Source organism: Struthio camelus, chromosome 4 (assembly GCF_040807025.1).
Source record: "Struthio camelus isolate bStrCam1 chromosome 4, bStrCam1.hap1, whole genome shotgun sequence".
NCBI classification, from domain to species: Eukaryota; Metazoa; Chordata; class Aves; order Struthioniformes; family Struthionidae; genus Struthio; species Struthio camelus.
In genome coordinates, this window is record NC_090945.1 from 53,854,965 (window position 1) to 53,873,480 (window position 18,516).

General features: G+C 40.9%; 1 protein-coding gene across 1 annotated transcript in view; it reads left to right on the forward strand.

Moving 5' to 3' along the window:
* MTUS1 (microtubule associated scaffold protein 1) overlaps positions 1–18,516 on the forward strand; it is a 129,600-nt gene that overhangs the window by 92,930 nt on the left and 18,154 nt on the right. The window contains exons 8-9 of the mRNA XM_068942765.1: positions 540–757; positions 14,363–14,429. Coding sequence (XP_068798866.1) covers positions 540–757; positions 14,363–14,429 — 285 coding nt within the window. The remainder of the gene's footprint in view (positions 1–539; positions 758–14,362; positions 14,430–18,516) is intronic.

Consider the following 18,516-nt stretch of genomic DNA (forward strand, 5'->3'; position numbering starts at 1 on the left):
TGAAATGTATTTTAGAGAGTTTTCTAAAGTATCATCTTTGTGACAAAAACTGACACTGAGAAATGTTGCAAGGCCTGTGGTTAGTAGAACTCAAACCTGAGCTGTAGAGAGTGGAGTTCTTGCAGTGCAAATTTGAATGGAAAAAAAAATCAAGTAAATGTAGGGAGAATGCTTTTCTATTCAGTAATACAGTAGCATGCAGAAAATATGAAATCCATGTTGCAAACAAAAGTTGTTGAGTCTTAGGATAGAAATAAGTCATTAGATAGGTAGAATGACAAAAAAAAAAGTTGTATTTTATGAAAATATCGATTCAAAGCACAGTGTGTAGGGTATGCTGAAAAGTAAACCAAGGAATATATGCGAGACAAATGAAGTTATGGTGTAAGCTAGTAGGTATCTGCTCTAAAGTGGTACTGAAGTAACCCTTTCTCCTACTTAGTATTTCAGGAAGAGTCTGTAACTATTTTCTTTTGCATGTCTTTAAGTTTTTGTGCAACTTCAACATAAAAAGCAAAATTTTTTTTTTCCTTTTGCAGTTGACAAGGGTAAGCAGCGGAGTCCTAAAAACTCATGCATACAGACACAGACTTCCACAGACGTGCATTCACATGGAACAAAAACAGCCGAGTTGACACAGTATAAAACAAAATGCGAGAACCAAAGTGGAATCATCCTGCAGCTGAAGAAATTCCTGTCAAGTAGTAACCAGAAGTTTGAAGCGTTAACGGTTGTGATCCAGCACCTACAGACTGAGGTAAAACTCAGTTAGTCCCTTTTAGCTTTAATTTGTTGTGCAACAAGGGCTTCTGAATGTATTAATAGGCTGATATATAACATCTGTATTTCCTCTCCAGTTTCTGCAGACTTATATCTTCCTCCTCCTATGACTCCTTTTTTAACATCTGTTAAATTGCAACTTCCTGTATTAACAGGCGTCTAATTAATGATGAAGTTATAACAGAATGCTCTTATGTTAGTGCTCTTTTTAATGTAACTTAATATACATGTTTGTAACCGAGAAATACTTTCCAAAAAATTGCAGAACAGTCAGTAAGAAATGTGCTTACCTTCTTTTTCTGTAACTTCTGTCTTTTTTTTCTTTGGGGATAGCATAAAATTTGCTCCAGGAGTCAGCTGGATAGGGAAAACTAACAGTGTCTTAATGTCTCTGCAGCTTCATGCCCTTTCCTGAAAAGGGATTTTTAAGAGTTTGTAGTCAGAGTCTTTAAGGGCTGAGCACCTGCACGTATATACGTCAAGTTTTGCTCTTGTAGAAAATACTAGTTTCAACAGATAACCTGTTTGACTTTGCTTTTTTTATCTGACATTGTGTTACTTGGACTTATGTAAAGGTTAGAAATCTTTTGAGCCGTTAAGACTGAAGTGCCAGGATGGTAATGGTTGTATTTATTGAAAGGGCAACAAATCTTGCGTTATTGGTGCTATCTTAAAGTTATCAACTCAGCATAGAAATTTTTGATTTTCATCTGGATTTTTAGAGTGGAATTAAACTGTATTTTAGTGTTTATTTGTCTGTTTGACATACATAATGACTTGATAAGGTTAATAGTGTACTGGAAGGCTGTGGTCTGCTTTGAAAGCTTTCAAGGGAAGAAAAATCTGAACTGAATTAAGGAAGTGATATCATTATGGATTTCTGTTGTAATAGCTGTGGCATACTGCAGTAGGGTGGTTTTATTTCATTTTATTTTATTTTTGCATTTTATACCTAATGGCCCAAGATTGATATCAATCTTATTTTAGCTATTCCAATATAAAATTATTTTATAGTCTGGTATACAAAAAAGCACTGATTTGTCTTAATATGCTGCCAGAAGCATAACACACACTTTTCTTGTGGATAGTATCTGCTCTCTCTCATTTCGTCTAAAAATACTACTTTATGGCTGAGTTCAAGTCTGGTTCAACTCGGTAAGAGCAGCTGGCTGCTGCCAGTGTTCTCTTCTAGTTTGGATTTATTTTTTTAAATTGTTGGTTGGAACGCCTTTCTCTACTAAGGAACTAATTGAAGATCTTGAAGCCATGTGATAAAGAATTTTTAGATGCCTGTCATCCAATATGAAATTGTGAAATTCTAAGTGAAATTCTCACTGCTGAACTTCCACGCAGTCTTCTAATTACTATATAATAAGTACCTTGAATTTAGTAACTTCTATAATTAAATGTCTTGGCCTCGGTTCGTCTCTCAAATATTCTCATATTGCTACTTTTTAAAATTCAGGCATACTTTATCTATGTAACATTTAATGAGAGGAAGCCTGTCATACATACTTGCTTCTCCCAGGCTGTTTTAAAGCTTGCTTGCAGTCTAAAAATGATTTCCCTGAGAAAAATTGGGGGGGGGGGGGGAGGAAGAAGTATAAGAGGGAGGGAAGAGAGGAGAACTGCGTGGAGGAAAATACTAATTTTGCTGCTTCTTCCTTTTCATTATTATTTTGGAGGTGGAAAAAAACTTGATTCTTATCCAGTGGTATAAAATAAGTAATCTTTGAGAACTGCGCTAAAACTACTTATGTATGTATTCTTGTACCAGGTGTTGGTGCAAAGACTGTTCACTCCCTTTTTGGGATAAGACAGTGCTGCAGATGAAGAGGTATTATCTTACTCTTGTGTTTATTGTAGATGTGAGGAGGGCTATGCTGCTATGGTTGGTATATGGACTACTCAGACTACTACCTTTTAACTAGCTGGGGGAAACATCCTAGTGGATTTTGGTATTTGGGAACACTGAATAGATCTTTTTTCTTCTTTCTCCTGGCTCTTGGTGGAAGCATGGATTCCAGTATAGCTAACTTTATCCCAAGTGGCTATTACATTTAGTTTTCTGAAGAACCTCTCGGGGACCCCTTCGATGTCGTTCCGACTCTCAGTGTACACTCAGGCTATCAGATGGAGTTAGCTTTAGCTCGTGAGCTCTGAGCCCCTGACTCATCTACTGCACAACCAGCTGAAAGTAGCTTCAGCTTGAGCTACTGTTCTCTTTTCTGCTTGTCCTAAACAAACAAACAAAAAAGCTTAGGCTCATGCTTAGCTGGTTACATGAGCAACAAGGTTGTGCTTGCATTCCTGCTCCTAGAGCAAGTGTGAAGTAACACGACACAGCTGGAGCTGATAGCAGCTTGCTGTCACCAGCAGAAGGTCCTGCTCTGGACTCCTCTCTGCTCGCCCGACCCTGCAGAGGGCTGATTCAGCTTGCAACCAGCAGAAGACAAACCCAGCCAGAGAAAGAATTTCTTTGTCAGATTAGGCAAGGTGAACTGTTCTCCTGTGTCTCATCCCTCTTGCGCTGGCTCTGACCACAGGTTTGAGGACGAGCTGCCTGGTCAAATGCAGAAGGGAGGTGGGCTGAGCTCTTGGCTCGCTCCAAGGCTGTATGGTGCAGCTAGAACCCCTTGGCAAAACCTGCCCCAGCCTCTCTTTTTCCCTGCAGGATGTGCAATGGACAGAGCTGAAGTAACTGGGAGAGGCGATTCAGCTGTTGGATTTTTGTTTTGTTCTGTTTTCAAGAGGTCCTGGTGTGTTTCTACACAAGAATTTAAAGTAATTTCTTATCAGCTCACTTGAAATGGGATAGCTGCTAACAAAATCAGAACTTGTTGGCAATGAGTTCTGTCAAAAGTTCACCCAGCCCTTCTGGAATAAAGTAGTGAGGCTACTGTGTAGGGGCTTAATAAGATCTTGCAATGCCACTGTGCTGTTTCTAACAGGAATCTGCCACAGAAGTCTGCATGAGCTCAAACGTGTTTGTTAAAAGTATTATCTGGGAGCTGTCAATATTAACAGCTGGCTTTGATAATACCTTAACGCTTGAGCTGTTGGGGTTTGTCCAGATGATTGCTATGCTTAAGTACTTTTATCAAGACTATTCCAAAATTTAACCTCTTGAAGGTGGGTTGATCGGTGATGATAAAATTCTAAAACCCAATTTTTACCTAGCAGGCGCTAAGTAATCTCACTACAGAGTCATTCTGCTGCAGTAAGCTAATATTAGCTGGAAACTCTTGGCAACCCGAGTACTTCGTGGAAGTGAACAATGTCTGACAAGAATGTCAAACTGCACTACGTTTTTCCATTGTTAAGATAATTGCATGTATGCTAACAGCATTAAAAGAATGTGTCAAACTGCAGCCTAATCACAAAAACAAGCTAGTCTTTTTCTAGACTATTATACTCCCTCTAATCCCCTGATAATTCCTGTGACTTCATAATTACTTTCCTGTTTTTTTAACTTCAAATAAGAAAGGAAAAGAGTGGCGGCACAGAGGAAATGGTGAAATCTGCCTTATGCAATAAACTATTAAGTCCAAAGGAAAGCTGTCTTCCGTTAACCTCTAACATCATTAAGCTCTGAAAACCAGAGCGCTGTGTTTGAGTTGATCCTTTTTACTCCTCTTGGTATTACTTTTGCATAATAATTTTGAATGTACTTGCTTGTCTCCGAAGGATTTAATAGACCCATTAACAGAAGCTTTAAACATATGGTTTAACAGGTCTGCTGCAAGTCAGGCTGTGGCCCACTGTTGCTTGAGCTGTCACTCGTGCAACCTTGCCATCTTCCTTCTCCCATGTATTTGTGTCTGCTCCCTTGCACTAGCACTGGCTGGTGCCTGCTTGGCCTTGTGGAGAGGCAGATCAGGGTCCTAATGAGAAAGAAAAATTCGATTATGTATCTGTTTTGTAGGTCTGTCCATACCCCAGATTTTGTGGGTATACCGCTGTGAACTGGTTAATTCAGAGAAGGAAGGGGACTGGAAAAGCAGCAATGGTGACGTGAGGTAGGGGGCTGCGTGGCTGGGATTTCCACGGCAACGTGAACTTAAGTTAAGCGGCTCTCCAGCTGCAGCTGTGGGTAGGAACTAGATATTCCTATGCTAAGGAAAATCCCAAATTCGGATAGCTTCCATAACATCCTGCAAAAGTAGATCAGCAACTGGTGGCACTGAGGCCACTGCAACTACTGCACTAGCTGATACCTCTGCAAGTTGCTCAGCCCCTTGTGACTTCCTCTGTGCTGTTCCCTTCTAACGCTGCCCAAACGTTGCAGTGGGGGAATTGGAACTTCTAATCCCTTATGATATTGAAACTACTAAATGTTTGGAGGTACAGAGGCTTTCTGTTGTTCTATCAGCACGATATTAGCTTGGTTTAAATCTGGTTTTGGTAACTTCTGAAGCTGTTTCACAGAGATTTAGCTTTCAAGCAAAAAGGAAATTTATTGCTATAGTGACTTAACTGTTGCAAGTGTGAATTGACAAATATTACCTTTTCATCCTCGTATTTTAAGTAATGCGTGAATTTTAATAGCCGTGTTCAGAAGCAGTCAGGCCATTTAAAAATATTTTGAACGTTAAAATATTTAAATATTAATACTCAGCTCTGTTTGTCTTGTTTAGTAAACCAAATCTAATTAAGTATTTTCAAGAGCTCTCAAAAGTTTGTGCTGTAGAAAGGAGCTGTAAAAGTTTGTGTGGAATTCTGTGAAATCTTCAAACATAGTGCTACAGAGAAGAACAGAAACTAAATTTCGCTGTTGTGAAATTTGGTATAATTATTATAAGACGACTGGGATTTACAGCCCAAATGTTGTTTAGGAATGACTATGATGACATCTTGAAAAAGCTTTCTGCATAGAGTGAATGTGATTTGGGAGGGTATGGAGCCTTGATTTAAAAAAAAAAAAAAAAAAAAAAGATGTGGACACCATTAATTCCGGATGTGACACAGGAAGCAACATAAGTAATGAACTAGAAATTGTGTGACTGAAACAGGCTTCAGCATTTGTAGGCGGAAATAGAAGTGAGCCATTAATGTATGAGCCACCTATAACTGGCATTTCCTGACATGTGGATGACTGTAAGAATCAAGATAATAGCTTTCTTGGGAACTTTGTAGAATATCAAGGGTGTGTTGTTTTTTTTTTTTTTTATTGTAATCTTGGAATATATGGACACACATATCAGAATATCTTGCCCTGTCCTATGTGTAAATTCAGTAGAAAATATTTCATATTTATCGAATGAGGAAAGTGTACCCAGCTTAAGGAGTAGGAGTAAGTAGGGTATCACAGAGCCCAGGAAAACCTGGAACCTTGTATCTTCTGGGTAGCTGTTTGAAAGCAAGGAGGTTGCAAATCGTTGTCAAGTTTTCTGTCGCGCATGGCTGCTTATTGACGAAAATAGTTTATTTTTGCCAACAGATTGAATTCTTGCGAGCTTTAACATCCAGAAAAAGACTTTTAAGATATTGATTACTGTGGAACCAGGCTCTGGTGAAGTGGCTGTTTAGCTTTTTTGAAGATACCTCACTTAGGGAATTTATTGGGTGTACTTGGGTCTTCAGAACAGGTTCCAGACAGAGAAAATTAGGAGGGGCTTCAGGACCGCACTCACAGTACAAGGTATGTAGAGAAAAGACATCTTCAGTTCTGAAACAACCAGTACTGCTTTATATGACGTGCTCTAGGCCCCTCTGCTTGAGCAGGGGGTTGAACTAGATGATCTCCAGAGGTCCTTTCCAACCTCAGCCACCTCTGTGATTCTGTGACAAAGTTGATTCCTATGACTACTTTATTCCTCCTGTTTTTTATTTCTTTTTCCAACAAGATGGCAACGAGTTAATGACAGTAGTAAGCTAGATCTATTACAAATTCAAAATAAAAGGGAGGGACTAGTGGAAAAAAAGAAAATAACATCTTTGCTTCTTGTTTCCCTCTTCTGCTTTGTACAGCCGTTTCAGATTAGATTCTATTAATGAATATGGTAATATTTTGCTCAAACATAGGATCTCATATCCTTACATTTTGAAAAACTTCATAAAGGTAATTCTAATTCTATAGACATGAGAACTAAGTTATAACAGTGTAATTTGCCAAAGCGACATGGTAACTTGTTTAGGACTTTATGCTGTTTTGTGCTCTGATGAGATGAGCTGAGATTTAAAAAGTACACAAACAAACAAAAAACACTTCAGAAAACAGTGAGAAAGTAAATAAGTAATTGCTCAGGTAGGATAAACTTACTTGCCTGCAAGATCAAAATACGTATAAGGAAGCAGGGAGTAATCCTGTGTGGCAAGTGCAAACTGATACTAGAGTTCAGAAAAATCTGTAGAACAGAAGATGGAACCTTATGGAAAACTGAGGTTAAGTAGGCCATGTCACTACATCTGTTCCTAACTTTGTAAAGTTGTTGCTTGAAGATGGATGTTACTTTTTCAGAATGGGAAGGTGAAGATTCGTTTGATCCCGAGTAAAGACTGTGAAAGTCTAACGCTCCCAAAGTGCAAGGTCCATGCTGAATATCAAGTGACTCACAGGAATCCTGTTTGGCTGGTTCTCTGCTTTAGTGTTTCACAGGCTACCTATCAAATGAGAGAAGCAAAACATGAGAAATGACAGTGAATCTCTTTTGGCTTGTGGCATAACTCAATTGAAGTAGTCTGAGACTCAATTGAATTATGTTCAGAGTAATAAGTCAAGGACAAATGAAAAGTGATTGCTTATTTCATCTCATAAAAAGGCAACACTTACAGTAACGATATCAGGAATAATTTGGAACAGTCATTTCACTGTGGATTTATTGATTCAAGATGGTTAATGGCATTCTCACCTTATTGCAATAATAGTCTGCTCCTCCACTTTTTTTTTTTCTTTTTCTGTGCCGCTTCCTTGGCTAATTTCATTAGTGTGCTTTTGCCTCTGAGTGAGGTGAAAGAAATGGCATTTCATGGGTTTTAAAAGGGGAGGGGGTGAGTTTAGAAAGAATAACATTTCTAAAATGGCTAATTTCCAACTAAATTATTAAACTTAACTTGGAGGATTGGGCTTTGCCATCAGAGAAGAAGTCAGAACTGGTAGCAGCACTTTAATATGAGGTTGAAATTAGTCAAAGCAAACGTAATATTACAAAGCAGGTACGAGTGGCCTTTCTGTTACTGATTCATAAATACCTCCAAGGTGTAGCTGATGATACATGAGTGACTAGAGTTTATAGAAAGGTGTGACTCAGTCTCTACGTTATGGCCAGTGATCATAGTCATCTTTTCATCAGCAGTGCAGAGCGAGGATAAAATAGGCTCCAGTTTTTAAGGCTCTATCCGTAAAAGGAATATCTGCTTGAATGAGAAAGAAACAATCTTGTATTGGCAATTGTTGACAGTGGAGACTGCAGCAATAGTAAAAATAGCTAAATGATGATCTGTTCTTTCATACAAACTGAGTCCATCTCGTGAAAGGTCTGAGCACTCATGTTGTAGAACTACTTACAAATATCCATGGTTTATTATTTTCTTAAAAATACTCAGTGTTTCTCTGAGTTTAATTTTGGGGAGTGAATGATTTTGGCTTGACAGCAAATGGCTTTCAAAATCAGGCTTTCCCTTTCCAGAGTAAAATTAATTTGACACTATATATAACAGTAAAACACGCTGAAGTGCTTGCTTTCTTTGCTGCACTAATGAATTTCTATTTTAAGCATTCTGATTAACAAATTTTAGTGTGGTCTGATAATTCTTTACAAAAAATTGTAATGGTTTTATATTTGACTCTTAATGTTCTTCACCCATAGGTCTTGAGTATTGAAATTATTTATGAAGTATATTAGTGATAAAACTAGAAGGCTGATCTGCAGCCTTCCAGATGAGAGCTATTTCCACCTTGCAGGTATGCCCGTGACGGGTATAATTGCTATCCTTCGCCTATGACTCGAGGCTTCCTGTGTTTCTGCGTGCCATGGAGTGCTTTGCAATAGCATCATAGGAGACTCTTTCTGCCTCCTGTTTGCAGGGGCCGTTTCCCAGCCCACTCTTAAGAGCAGAGCATTCCAGTGTATGCAAAGTCCCATGACACAGCCGGATCTCCTGAGATATTTCTGGAGCAAGAAAGCCAGTTAGGACTTTCCCATTGTAATGCAGAGGGTCTAATACTTTTCAGTTTTCCACTGTAGCAGTGTAGTTCACAATAACTGATTCTAAAAACACTTGTTACTGTGTAGAAGCTTATAGTAAAATGCTTCACATGAGCACAATTCCGAGGAAGATTTGGGAACGTTAATCTGAGGATGAAAAAGAGATCATCTGAGTGAGGGGGTTTGTTAAATGCCAGTTACCTGAAGTTTGCGCAGAGGTTTGAAACATTACAGAAATCCTGGAGGAGGTGATATGCTGCACAGTGTAGATCAGGCAACTGTGATAAGTAGTTCATCACATGGATATTCATGTAGCTACTTGAAATTAATTTTAAAAACCCAATATTTTGGTACATAAATGTTAGGTTTTCCATATTGGTTCTTGTAGATTTCTTTGCTTCATACAATTCCAGAAGGGTACTTTTTTTTTTTTCCAAAAGGAGTAAGTGTTTTTGGGACGTAAACTGTACAACGTGTGCATAATTGTTACCACATGGGCAATGTTAGCTTATTAGGCGTGTAGACGCTAAGTCTAGTTTCTGCCATGGTTTGGCCTTTTACGCTGGTTAGCTGCTGAAGGGCTAACATGTAGGAAACACTTCCAAAAGGAAAATGGGGCTCCTCAGCCAGGCGCAGCCCCTCTCTGGCTCTTGAAGCATTGGCTTGCAAGCAGGCAGCGCGGCTTGTGCGCCAGGGCTACATCACCTGGCTAGCAGACTGACTGTACTGAGAAACCCAAAACCATTAATTTGGCTAGTCTCACTTCGTCACAAGGAAATAAGCTCACGAGTTGCTGGGGCTGTTTGCCCTTAAACTGCCTACCTCCAGATGTGGGGTCTGTAGCAGACCTGTCAGGTATTACAGGAATACCTGCGCATTCCCTCTTGGGATCTACTTGTCATCTGAGCTCTTTGAGGTGTCTTGTCTCTTGCTCACTTGAAGCTCTGGTAAAGGTACATGGCCAGGAGGGTTGACCACTTGCATATGTGATGTAAATACCTTTCTGTTCCTTCTAGAACTTGGACTTTTGTAGAGCTTCCCACTTCTAAAGCAGTGCAATGGAAACTGTTTAGCCATTAAGGCGTCTTCACCCTTGTTTGTCTAAAACGACACTAGGCTGGGTCTGCTTGAGTTTCAAGCTGCAGCAGAAATAGCTTGTTGCCAGGAAAAACATGCTCTTCAGCCTATTATTTTGCCCATGTAACTGTTTGTAACACAAACATGAACACAAAATTGTGAAATTAATTCCATTCTTAACTTTCTCTTTGTGATCCTGAAGCTATCATCTCCACCCCCTCCTTGCTTTGGACCTCTTTTCCTCTGCTTTCATGTTTCCATCAAGTTGTAATGGGGCATAATTCACCTTCCCAGATGTCCTTGCTATTGGACATGCATCACCCTGGAGTTTCTTGTCAAATATTCAAAAAGCATGAAGGATTTTTAACTGCTTGTCTTTCACATAACAAGAAACCTCCAAGTCTCCAGCTTTGTGCTTAAAAACTGTTTTGTAGCATCTTGATAGCATAGGTGCACCTTAACAGCCACTGTCTGTTGCGATGCTTTTATCCCCAAACTCTGTTCTTATTACTGCCTACAGCTTCCAAATTTATGGTTGGAGGAATGTTTTGGCTAAATCTCTACTCAATTTCTTGGGCTACTACAATAGATTCTTTTGAAATGAGAAAAATATGTACCCAGTCATCCTATATGATCTTGCTTGCCATAAACTGATAAACTGTGCCAGAAATAGCTGTAACTTGGTATAAATGCCTCCTTGAGTCTTTGACAACTAAGCAAGGATCATCCCGCTAGAATAGGCTTTCTTTTACTGCCAAATATATCTGGAAAAATGAACACTGCCAGAATTGCTTGCTCTTGTTTACTGCCTCTTGTGTCTGCTCTTTCAGTTTCTAGTTTTGACCTTCAACTAGAAGCTTGTAAAGCATAGACTAGAAGGCAGTTTAATATTCCAATCCAAAGCATGTGCATACAAGTCTTTAAATGAAATACTGAAGGTGGCGCTTATTGGATTATTCAGGTGGTCTTTGGTATTTCATTGCACTTAGATTTCAGGTCTCGAAAATCTGAAAGTTGTCTTGAGGAGACCCTCACATCTAGAACTTCATTTCTGTCAGAATCTAGACAAAATAATGCTAAGATTTGGTCAGTCTGGCTATTTAATGTGGCCGCATTTAATGCGGCTGCTTAACTAGTTATATGGCCAACTTACTCTTTCTAGTCGAGGCTGGCAGCCTTGATGGCTAGCTGTTTTCTTTTAAATAGGTCCTTTCATGACTGGAGGTGGAGGCATGGCTTAAACAGCACCAATAAAAAATAAAAAGAGTTAAGAGTAGCACAAAGCAACAAGCACTAAAAAAAAAAAGGCAGTAGAGCAACGATACCCTATTCTATTCTGGGTTTTTTTTTGTCAGTCCTCAGTATATCCTGATCTAAGATGCTCTTTTCTCATCAAACTGTTTTAATTAAAAATAAATATAAAAGGTTCTGTGGACTGTGTGGCAGGTCTTGTGGAAGCACTAAGCGAAATGGCCACTAGAGGCAATTAGAGATGTTTGACTGACTGATTAAGTGGGCTGGAACAAATCAGACTGAAGGCTGATATTTGAGAATTAGAATAGGGAATGAGTATGCAAACTAAGAAGTAAAGATAAGGGAAGGAAAAAATCCGAAAAGTAACCTGCTAAGTGTGTTTGTATGCCAATTTAGTAATGGACAAAGTTACTGAAAAAGCTTTGGAAAATCCTATTGGGAGCCTGAGATGTGAAAATACACGTATTGTTATAGTTAACTTCCTTTAAAAATTCAGTACTTGGTTGTGGACACAGTGCAATAGGATGCAAGTCAAATAACTCACTGCAGTGTTCACATTTCCATCAGTGCTGTTTCTGCAGTGGGCACTGATGTTGAGCAGGATGACTCATCTCTCCTTCCTGACCAGGGAAACGGGGGGAAAAGAAGGGTGACTCTTCTGAATAAGTGAACTCTATGCTCTCCTGAGAATCTACTGTGGTAGATAAGGGACAGCTTTCAATCTTAGCTCAGCTAGCATTGTAAAAAGTTTCTCAGTGCTTATTATAAAGCTATAACACAGCTACTTAATATCCCTTCAAGTTTGTCAGTGTCCAAATGAGTGCTAAGACTGCTTAAACTGCAGTGGTTAAATATAGACCTTAAAAGGTCTATAGGGTCAAAAACACAAATATTTCTAGTAAAGGCCTGGCCCTGTCTTCTAACTAGCCTCTTTAACACTAGAATAATTTCCTATCGCCCACATCAAATGGGGACATACAGCATTATGTGTTAATTTTGATTAGTCTTGTGTCAAATGATTTTTAGCCATACTGCAACTTCAAAAAGAAATGCTAACTCTCTGCTTAAATGTAGCATGAGCTGTTGACCCACCACCACCATGAGTTCCCAGCCTGAAAGCAAGTTAATGAGTTCTCAGTATTTCAGCTGTGTGGTGGTATGCTTAAAGCTAAACGTGAGGGGTCACCAATGCTCTCTGGGTGCTCATTCCCTCTTCCTTTCCTTCAGAACGGTGTGTTTTAGTGCTTATTTGCTTGGCACTTGCGGAGTGAGTACTCCCCACCTCCAGGACAGGGTGCTCTTAACCAGGTGATCAGGTGCCAACACGAGCCTGCGGTCAGTCTGCAGGGACCGGGGCAAATGGGGAACCTGCTGTAAAGGTGGGCTTCCCCCTGGGCAACCAGCCGTGAAGGCTTTCTCCACGGGTGCCCTGCCAGTGTGCCACCTGGGCTACCATAGTGGATAGTGTAGTAGCTACTGAAAAAGTCAGAGTAGTTTTGGGTCAGTGTTTTGTTTTGTTTCTAATGTCTAGAAGCAAAGGCATACAAGGCAAGTAGTGAGCTCTTTGGGTATGTAGGAGCTGTGCTTGCAAGCTTGGGTATTCACGGCAGTGAGGTTGCCTCAGTGGTGTGTGTGTCTCTGGAGCTCTTCCATTCAGCCCAGGCTTCCCGTCATTTATTTTTGCATCAACAAATTAAGTGTGAAAGCAGGGTAAAGCAAGCTCTGAACAGCTAAAAATAAACTCCATTATCTGCAGAGCAGGGCAGCATTGCCTTTACTGTCCTGGCTGATAGTTGAGCCAGTGGAAGTGGATCAGTCTAACGTCTGGGGCTTGGTTTTCATAAATGAAGGGCTGTGGCTTTAAGTAAGCGCTGGCTGCTTGTGCCAATTGCAGAAGCTGCAGTATCTGCCGCTGTTGGGAGCGATCGGCGCGGAAGTACGGTAACCTGCGGGCGTGAGGCACGGCTGAGGCAAGGTCCAGTGGAGCTCTTCCCACCGGTGCCTTCTTTGTAGCTGGAGCGGTTTGGGTGGTGGTGCTGCCACCTGTGCACTTTGCACGTGCGCGGGGGGGCAGAGCAGGGGGCTCCAGAAGCTGGAAAATGGGCTGCTCTAGTAGCAAACTGTGCCTCTATTCTCAGTGTGCTGCAGCAAGGGTAATCAGCGTTTGTTTTGTAGTGCTTTTCTGCGCCAGCACCAGCAGGAGCTGACCGCCAGCAAGGTGAAAGCGCCCCGGCAGCAGGCGGCTCCTGCCCAGGAAGCCGGGACCTTGTCATCTCCGCAGCGCTATGTCAGCCCTGGCAGCGGCTGTGGCTCCGAGGGGGCTGGCGCCGAGGCGCACGCGGGGCCGCGGAGCCGCTCTCCTGCAGCAGCGGCCCGTTTTTGTGGCCTGTCCTGCCTCACCAGGCGCCCGCGGCTCCGGCTGCGCGGGCGCTTCTCCCTGGGGTGGGTTCTGGGGCCGAGGCGCCTGGGAGCCTCCTGCCCCCGGCTGAGCCGCAGCTACCGCCTCCTTCCAGGCAAAGTGGGGGGCTTGGGCTTTCTGTTTGGCTGCAACTCCGATGCGTTGTAATTCTTTGCAGAATAGGAACCAACGTTTAGCTTAAAATTAAAAATTGTGAGCAGGGGGTAAGTTGTGTTCAACTTTGAACTGGGCTGTGCCTTTGCGTCATGGAAGATTGAGCTTTTAGCAAAGTTTTTCATTTTGGGTTGACGTTTTGTGAAGTAAGCTTAAGATAAATATTTAATGCATGCCTGTTTCACATCTACCGCCCTTGAGAGGTATCAGTTGATATGTGCTGTAGGTTTATGTTGCTACACCCATCATAAAATATGTAATTAATTGCTGCAAGGTAGGATTTTAATTGCAGTGTTATCCTGGAAAAAAGTAATCTTTGTTTTAAAGTATGTTAACTTCCTTAACAGCAGAAGAACATCTGTGTATTTTGTAACAGCAGAACTGTTATCCTAAATGATTCATATCTTGGCTCCTCACTCCTGCCGCTTGTTTTCCTGCAGAACCCATGTAAGTTAATTGGTGGAAGGTGCCCTATTCACACCACTAGTAACCAAATGTTTTTGGTCTGTGTTTTTGTTTTTCCTCTCTACAGAGGGAAGAAGCACTAAAACAGCATAAAGAGTTATCTCAAGAACTAGTTAACCTTCGAGGAGAACTGGGTAAGAACCTATTTTCCTAATTTTAACGAAAAGAGGAAAACTCAGGTCTTTGGAAAGACAGATGCATGGTATGGTAATGGCAGTCATCTAATTCCCTGACTGAATTCTGCTCAGATGCTTAATCGCTGCGTTTCTCTGGAGCCTTGACAGCCTGACCTCAGGTTCACTGCATTCCTGGCACTGATCTGCCTGCGCCTAGCAGGGCGTCTGCACAAAACATGTATCTGGTGACCAAGGCACTCGCTTTCTAAAAAGGGGAGGATGTCCAACAGTGTATATATTTCTGTTTGATCCCTAAATTATTTGTACACTGTTTCTAGAGATCTGCTGGCAAAAATCCCCAAAGCTATAAAACATACTGCACAAAATCTGCCTCTTCGCCTTAGTGGCTTTTAGTTAAATGAGTGTAAAATTAACAGAAGGAAATGCTATCAGGCTAATGAGATTAAATCTTTGAACTCATCCTCATGGACAGCTATAATATGAAACCGAGCTATAATGTTCAAGGGCAGGTTTTGCCAACTTTTGAAGCTTGATTTAAGTGCATTTAATGTTAACTCTGTATGTCTTTCTTGAGCTCAAAGCAGCATAATTTTCCAGAGTGCAATACGCCATTGAATTGAAATTGGTAGCACTTGAAAGTGAAGCTAGCCTAGCCTTTTATAAAAGCACACTTCTCTCATGATGAAGACACCTTTTAAAAAAAAAAAAAAATTGAGAACAGAGGTTATCTATGTGGAGCAGTTTCAGATATGTCACTTATTATTGAGAAGTTTGAATATTTATTTTCACGTGCTTCAGAAGCTGAGTGTGATCTCAGCCAAACTTGAATGTGAGTACAGGTCTTATTATGCACAGCTGCTGTATTTAATTTCCAGATTTATTTTTCAGTGCTGATTAATAAGATGGGCATTCGCTGGCAACTGGTCAGAACTGAAAGCTTGGCGGGGGGGGGTTGGCCCCTCAGCTGAACCAACAGAGCATGGTTTCTCTGCTCATTGCTATTACTGTAGTCCAGTTTAAAGTGTTATTTTAAAATGAAACTTTCTGGTGGGAGGAGCATTTTTGATATTGCATAAAATTGCAGATGTGTGAAAGAGCAGTATCACAGGTAAAGAAAGCCTCGCAGCCTAAGTAGATACGCGAGAGGTCCAAAGGTAACAAATGCACTGCAGAAATGCCAGAATTCTTCCAATTTACATTTTCTTTCTTTGGAGTTAGATTGGTGAAAATCTGAGGTTTTTCTAGAGCGTGGTGCATGGTGACACCTGACAGGCTGCAGTCTTTAACTGTTGTACCGATGAAATGCTTGGACTGCAGTTTTGCAGTAGTTTCAGGGAGCTGCAAGTCAGGGCTGTCTTTGAAAGAACCTTGTCTTCCTCTATCTTTGTGTCCCTGTCTTGTGCCTTGTGTTGGCCCTGGTGCCCATGCAGCTGCACAGAGAGCCAGCCTGGGGGCCTGCATGTGCCGGAGACAAGTGGTTTGAAGTGCTGCAGTGGTGAAGGGGCCTGGTCTAGCTCAGCATGTGGCTGAAGGAGCCTCAGGGGCCAGAGCAAAGGAAGGAGAAGGAGCTGTGAGCAGGGTGGAGGAGGGTGGTTGTATCTCTCTTCAGCGACAGCCTGCACTTCTGTGTCAGCTTAAAATTACATCCATGAAACCAGAATCTTAGTGTAGAAATGAGTTTCTTGCGTTCTTGGTGAACCATAAAATCCATTTGTTTAAAAAAAACAAATGGCTGAAAAATGACTTCAGAAAGATTGCTCTCAGAGCAAGAAAAGGTTTCTCCATTCCTCCAGTTGCCTACATCCTCAGTGTTTTTTTCCTTTATCACCCTGGTCACTACACTTGGTCACTTAATAGAAACAGCAAAATTCGGCTTAGATTTAGCTTAGCTTGTGTAGACCAAAAACTAGCCAGCACTTTTGCTGCCCGTTGTTTCTGAGGATTTCTAACTTGGAGATGAGTTTCCCATGAACTTATTTATTTAGTCCTGCTTCTATTATCAGCCTGCTGAGCCCATCTGTGGGATTCCTGTTTCAAGCATATGCCATTCAGAGGCTTGGTAACTAGAAAACTTCAAATGTAACTCAGCTTGATTGACTTGTGATGCATATTCATCACAGACGTGTCAGAAGGCTATGCTAGCTGACACCCTGCTAGCATAAGGGGACGGCGTCAGCAGTTCCCCTTATTTTGAGACTGTGTGTGTGTGTCAACTCTCCAGAAGCATCTGAGTAGCAACCTCTGATTCGCTTCCCTTTGTAAGGTTTCCAAACCATGATTTCAGTGAAGCATTTGTCTTCGTGCAGTTCCCTTGTCTTCACCATGTCACATGTCTAGCTTATCTGCACGTCTCTCTCCTCAGCATGTGAAAGGGACTGGATTTAATCACAGAAATTAAAAACTAGCCAGGTCTTCAATTTCAACAAGCTTTAAAAAGGCTGGGTTAACCAAAAAAAAAATAAAAAAGCCAGATCTCACTTGCTGACGAGGTACAAGAACAAAACTCATGTCATGTTAGTCTTAGCTGCAAATAATCAGTCTATACACATAGCCACTAATCAGCTTTGTACTGCTGCTGTTAAATGGATATAGCTGACCTTACCTCAAAACAGCCTGTGGAAATCTTAAGTGCTGCTTATCTTAATTCGCAGTATGAGTTAGGCACAGGTGAGCTCAGAAAGTAAAGTGCAATTTGAATCTATCTTAGGCTGCCTGTACAAATTGTACATGTCTCATGGAGTCCCCAGTTGTTTTTAAAACAACATGCATTACGTTTTGGGAACTGGCAGTCTCGGAAGAGGAACCAGGTGTGTCAGGCTTACTGTAGTCTGTGCACTGGATGTTGCCAAGTTTGAGACAAACAAGAAATCTCTTGCAGCTTACACCTTGCACAGTCCCGAGTTTGTTCATTTGAAGTTTAATTGTGTACGCTCCCAAACTCCTTTATTTACTTTGCAAAAACCACATTGACTTGCTATCAAATGGTCAGTTTACTAGATTATTCTGTATTACCCTTTTTACCGAGATATCTGTTGGCTTAATAAACGTGTACAAACGTTTTCTTGTGGACTGAGTTAAGTAAGCATCATGATCCTAGAACTGCACTTTAGTAACTACTGTGTTGCGGAGCAGCGTCTCTGGATCACTTCCACGTGAGTGATGGTTACAAGACGCTTCGTTTTCTGATTTTGGTAGTTGGAAATGTGTGTGAGAGGTAGCAGTGATGATGGATTTGAGGATAGGCTTTTCAAAGGAGTTCAAATACAGGAACAGTAGTGTTCTTAACTTGAGTTTCCTTACAAACTCCAGCCACAAGGCCTAAACCAAAAAGCTTGGAATATAAATGCCTTTGTTTGGGGAACCTGGAGCTCATATCTGTTTGTCTCTTCTTTCTCTTCTCAACAACACGTAAGAGAACGTGCAAATTATTCTTAGTTACCTGTTTAATCAGGTAAGTAGAAATTGCAAGAGTTGCATATTTTTTCACAGGCACAAAACTAACCCTTTAAATTAATTAAATTCCAAATTGTTTTAGAGTCTCTTTGCAATTGTCCTGGACACGATCCAGCTCAATACTGACCCAGCAGCAGATGCAAAGCTGACTCAGCCTGCATGTTAACTGTCTGAAAATTGCAATTCATGAGCCTTTTTCAGTGTGCTTGCACATATCCTGTATAGCCAAATGTCTAAACTCTGTTTCTTCTCCTTTTACTTTATGGCAATTGATAAAGAGTATTTTCTTTAAAATACCATTTTGATACCCTTTATTAATGAATTACTTGTTTTATCCCAACCTACAAAATACTTTAAGACTATTATTTGACTGAAGGATGGAGTGAACATGATTTGGTTTTCAGGTTATGATGATCTTTAAAAAATGCTTAATAGTAAACAGACATTTCTTACCAACTACTGGGCTGGGGTGAGTGGGGGGGGGGGAGGAGATCTCACTTCCAGAGGTCATACTCTTGCCTGCCTGCTGATACTGTAGTATTTCTTGTATTAGAGGGCAGGAACTTACTTCCTTGCAGATATTTGAATGCCTCATATGTGTTCAACCATACACACTTAACTGTAGCTTAAA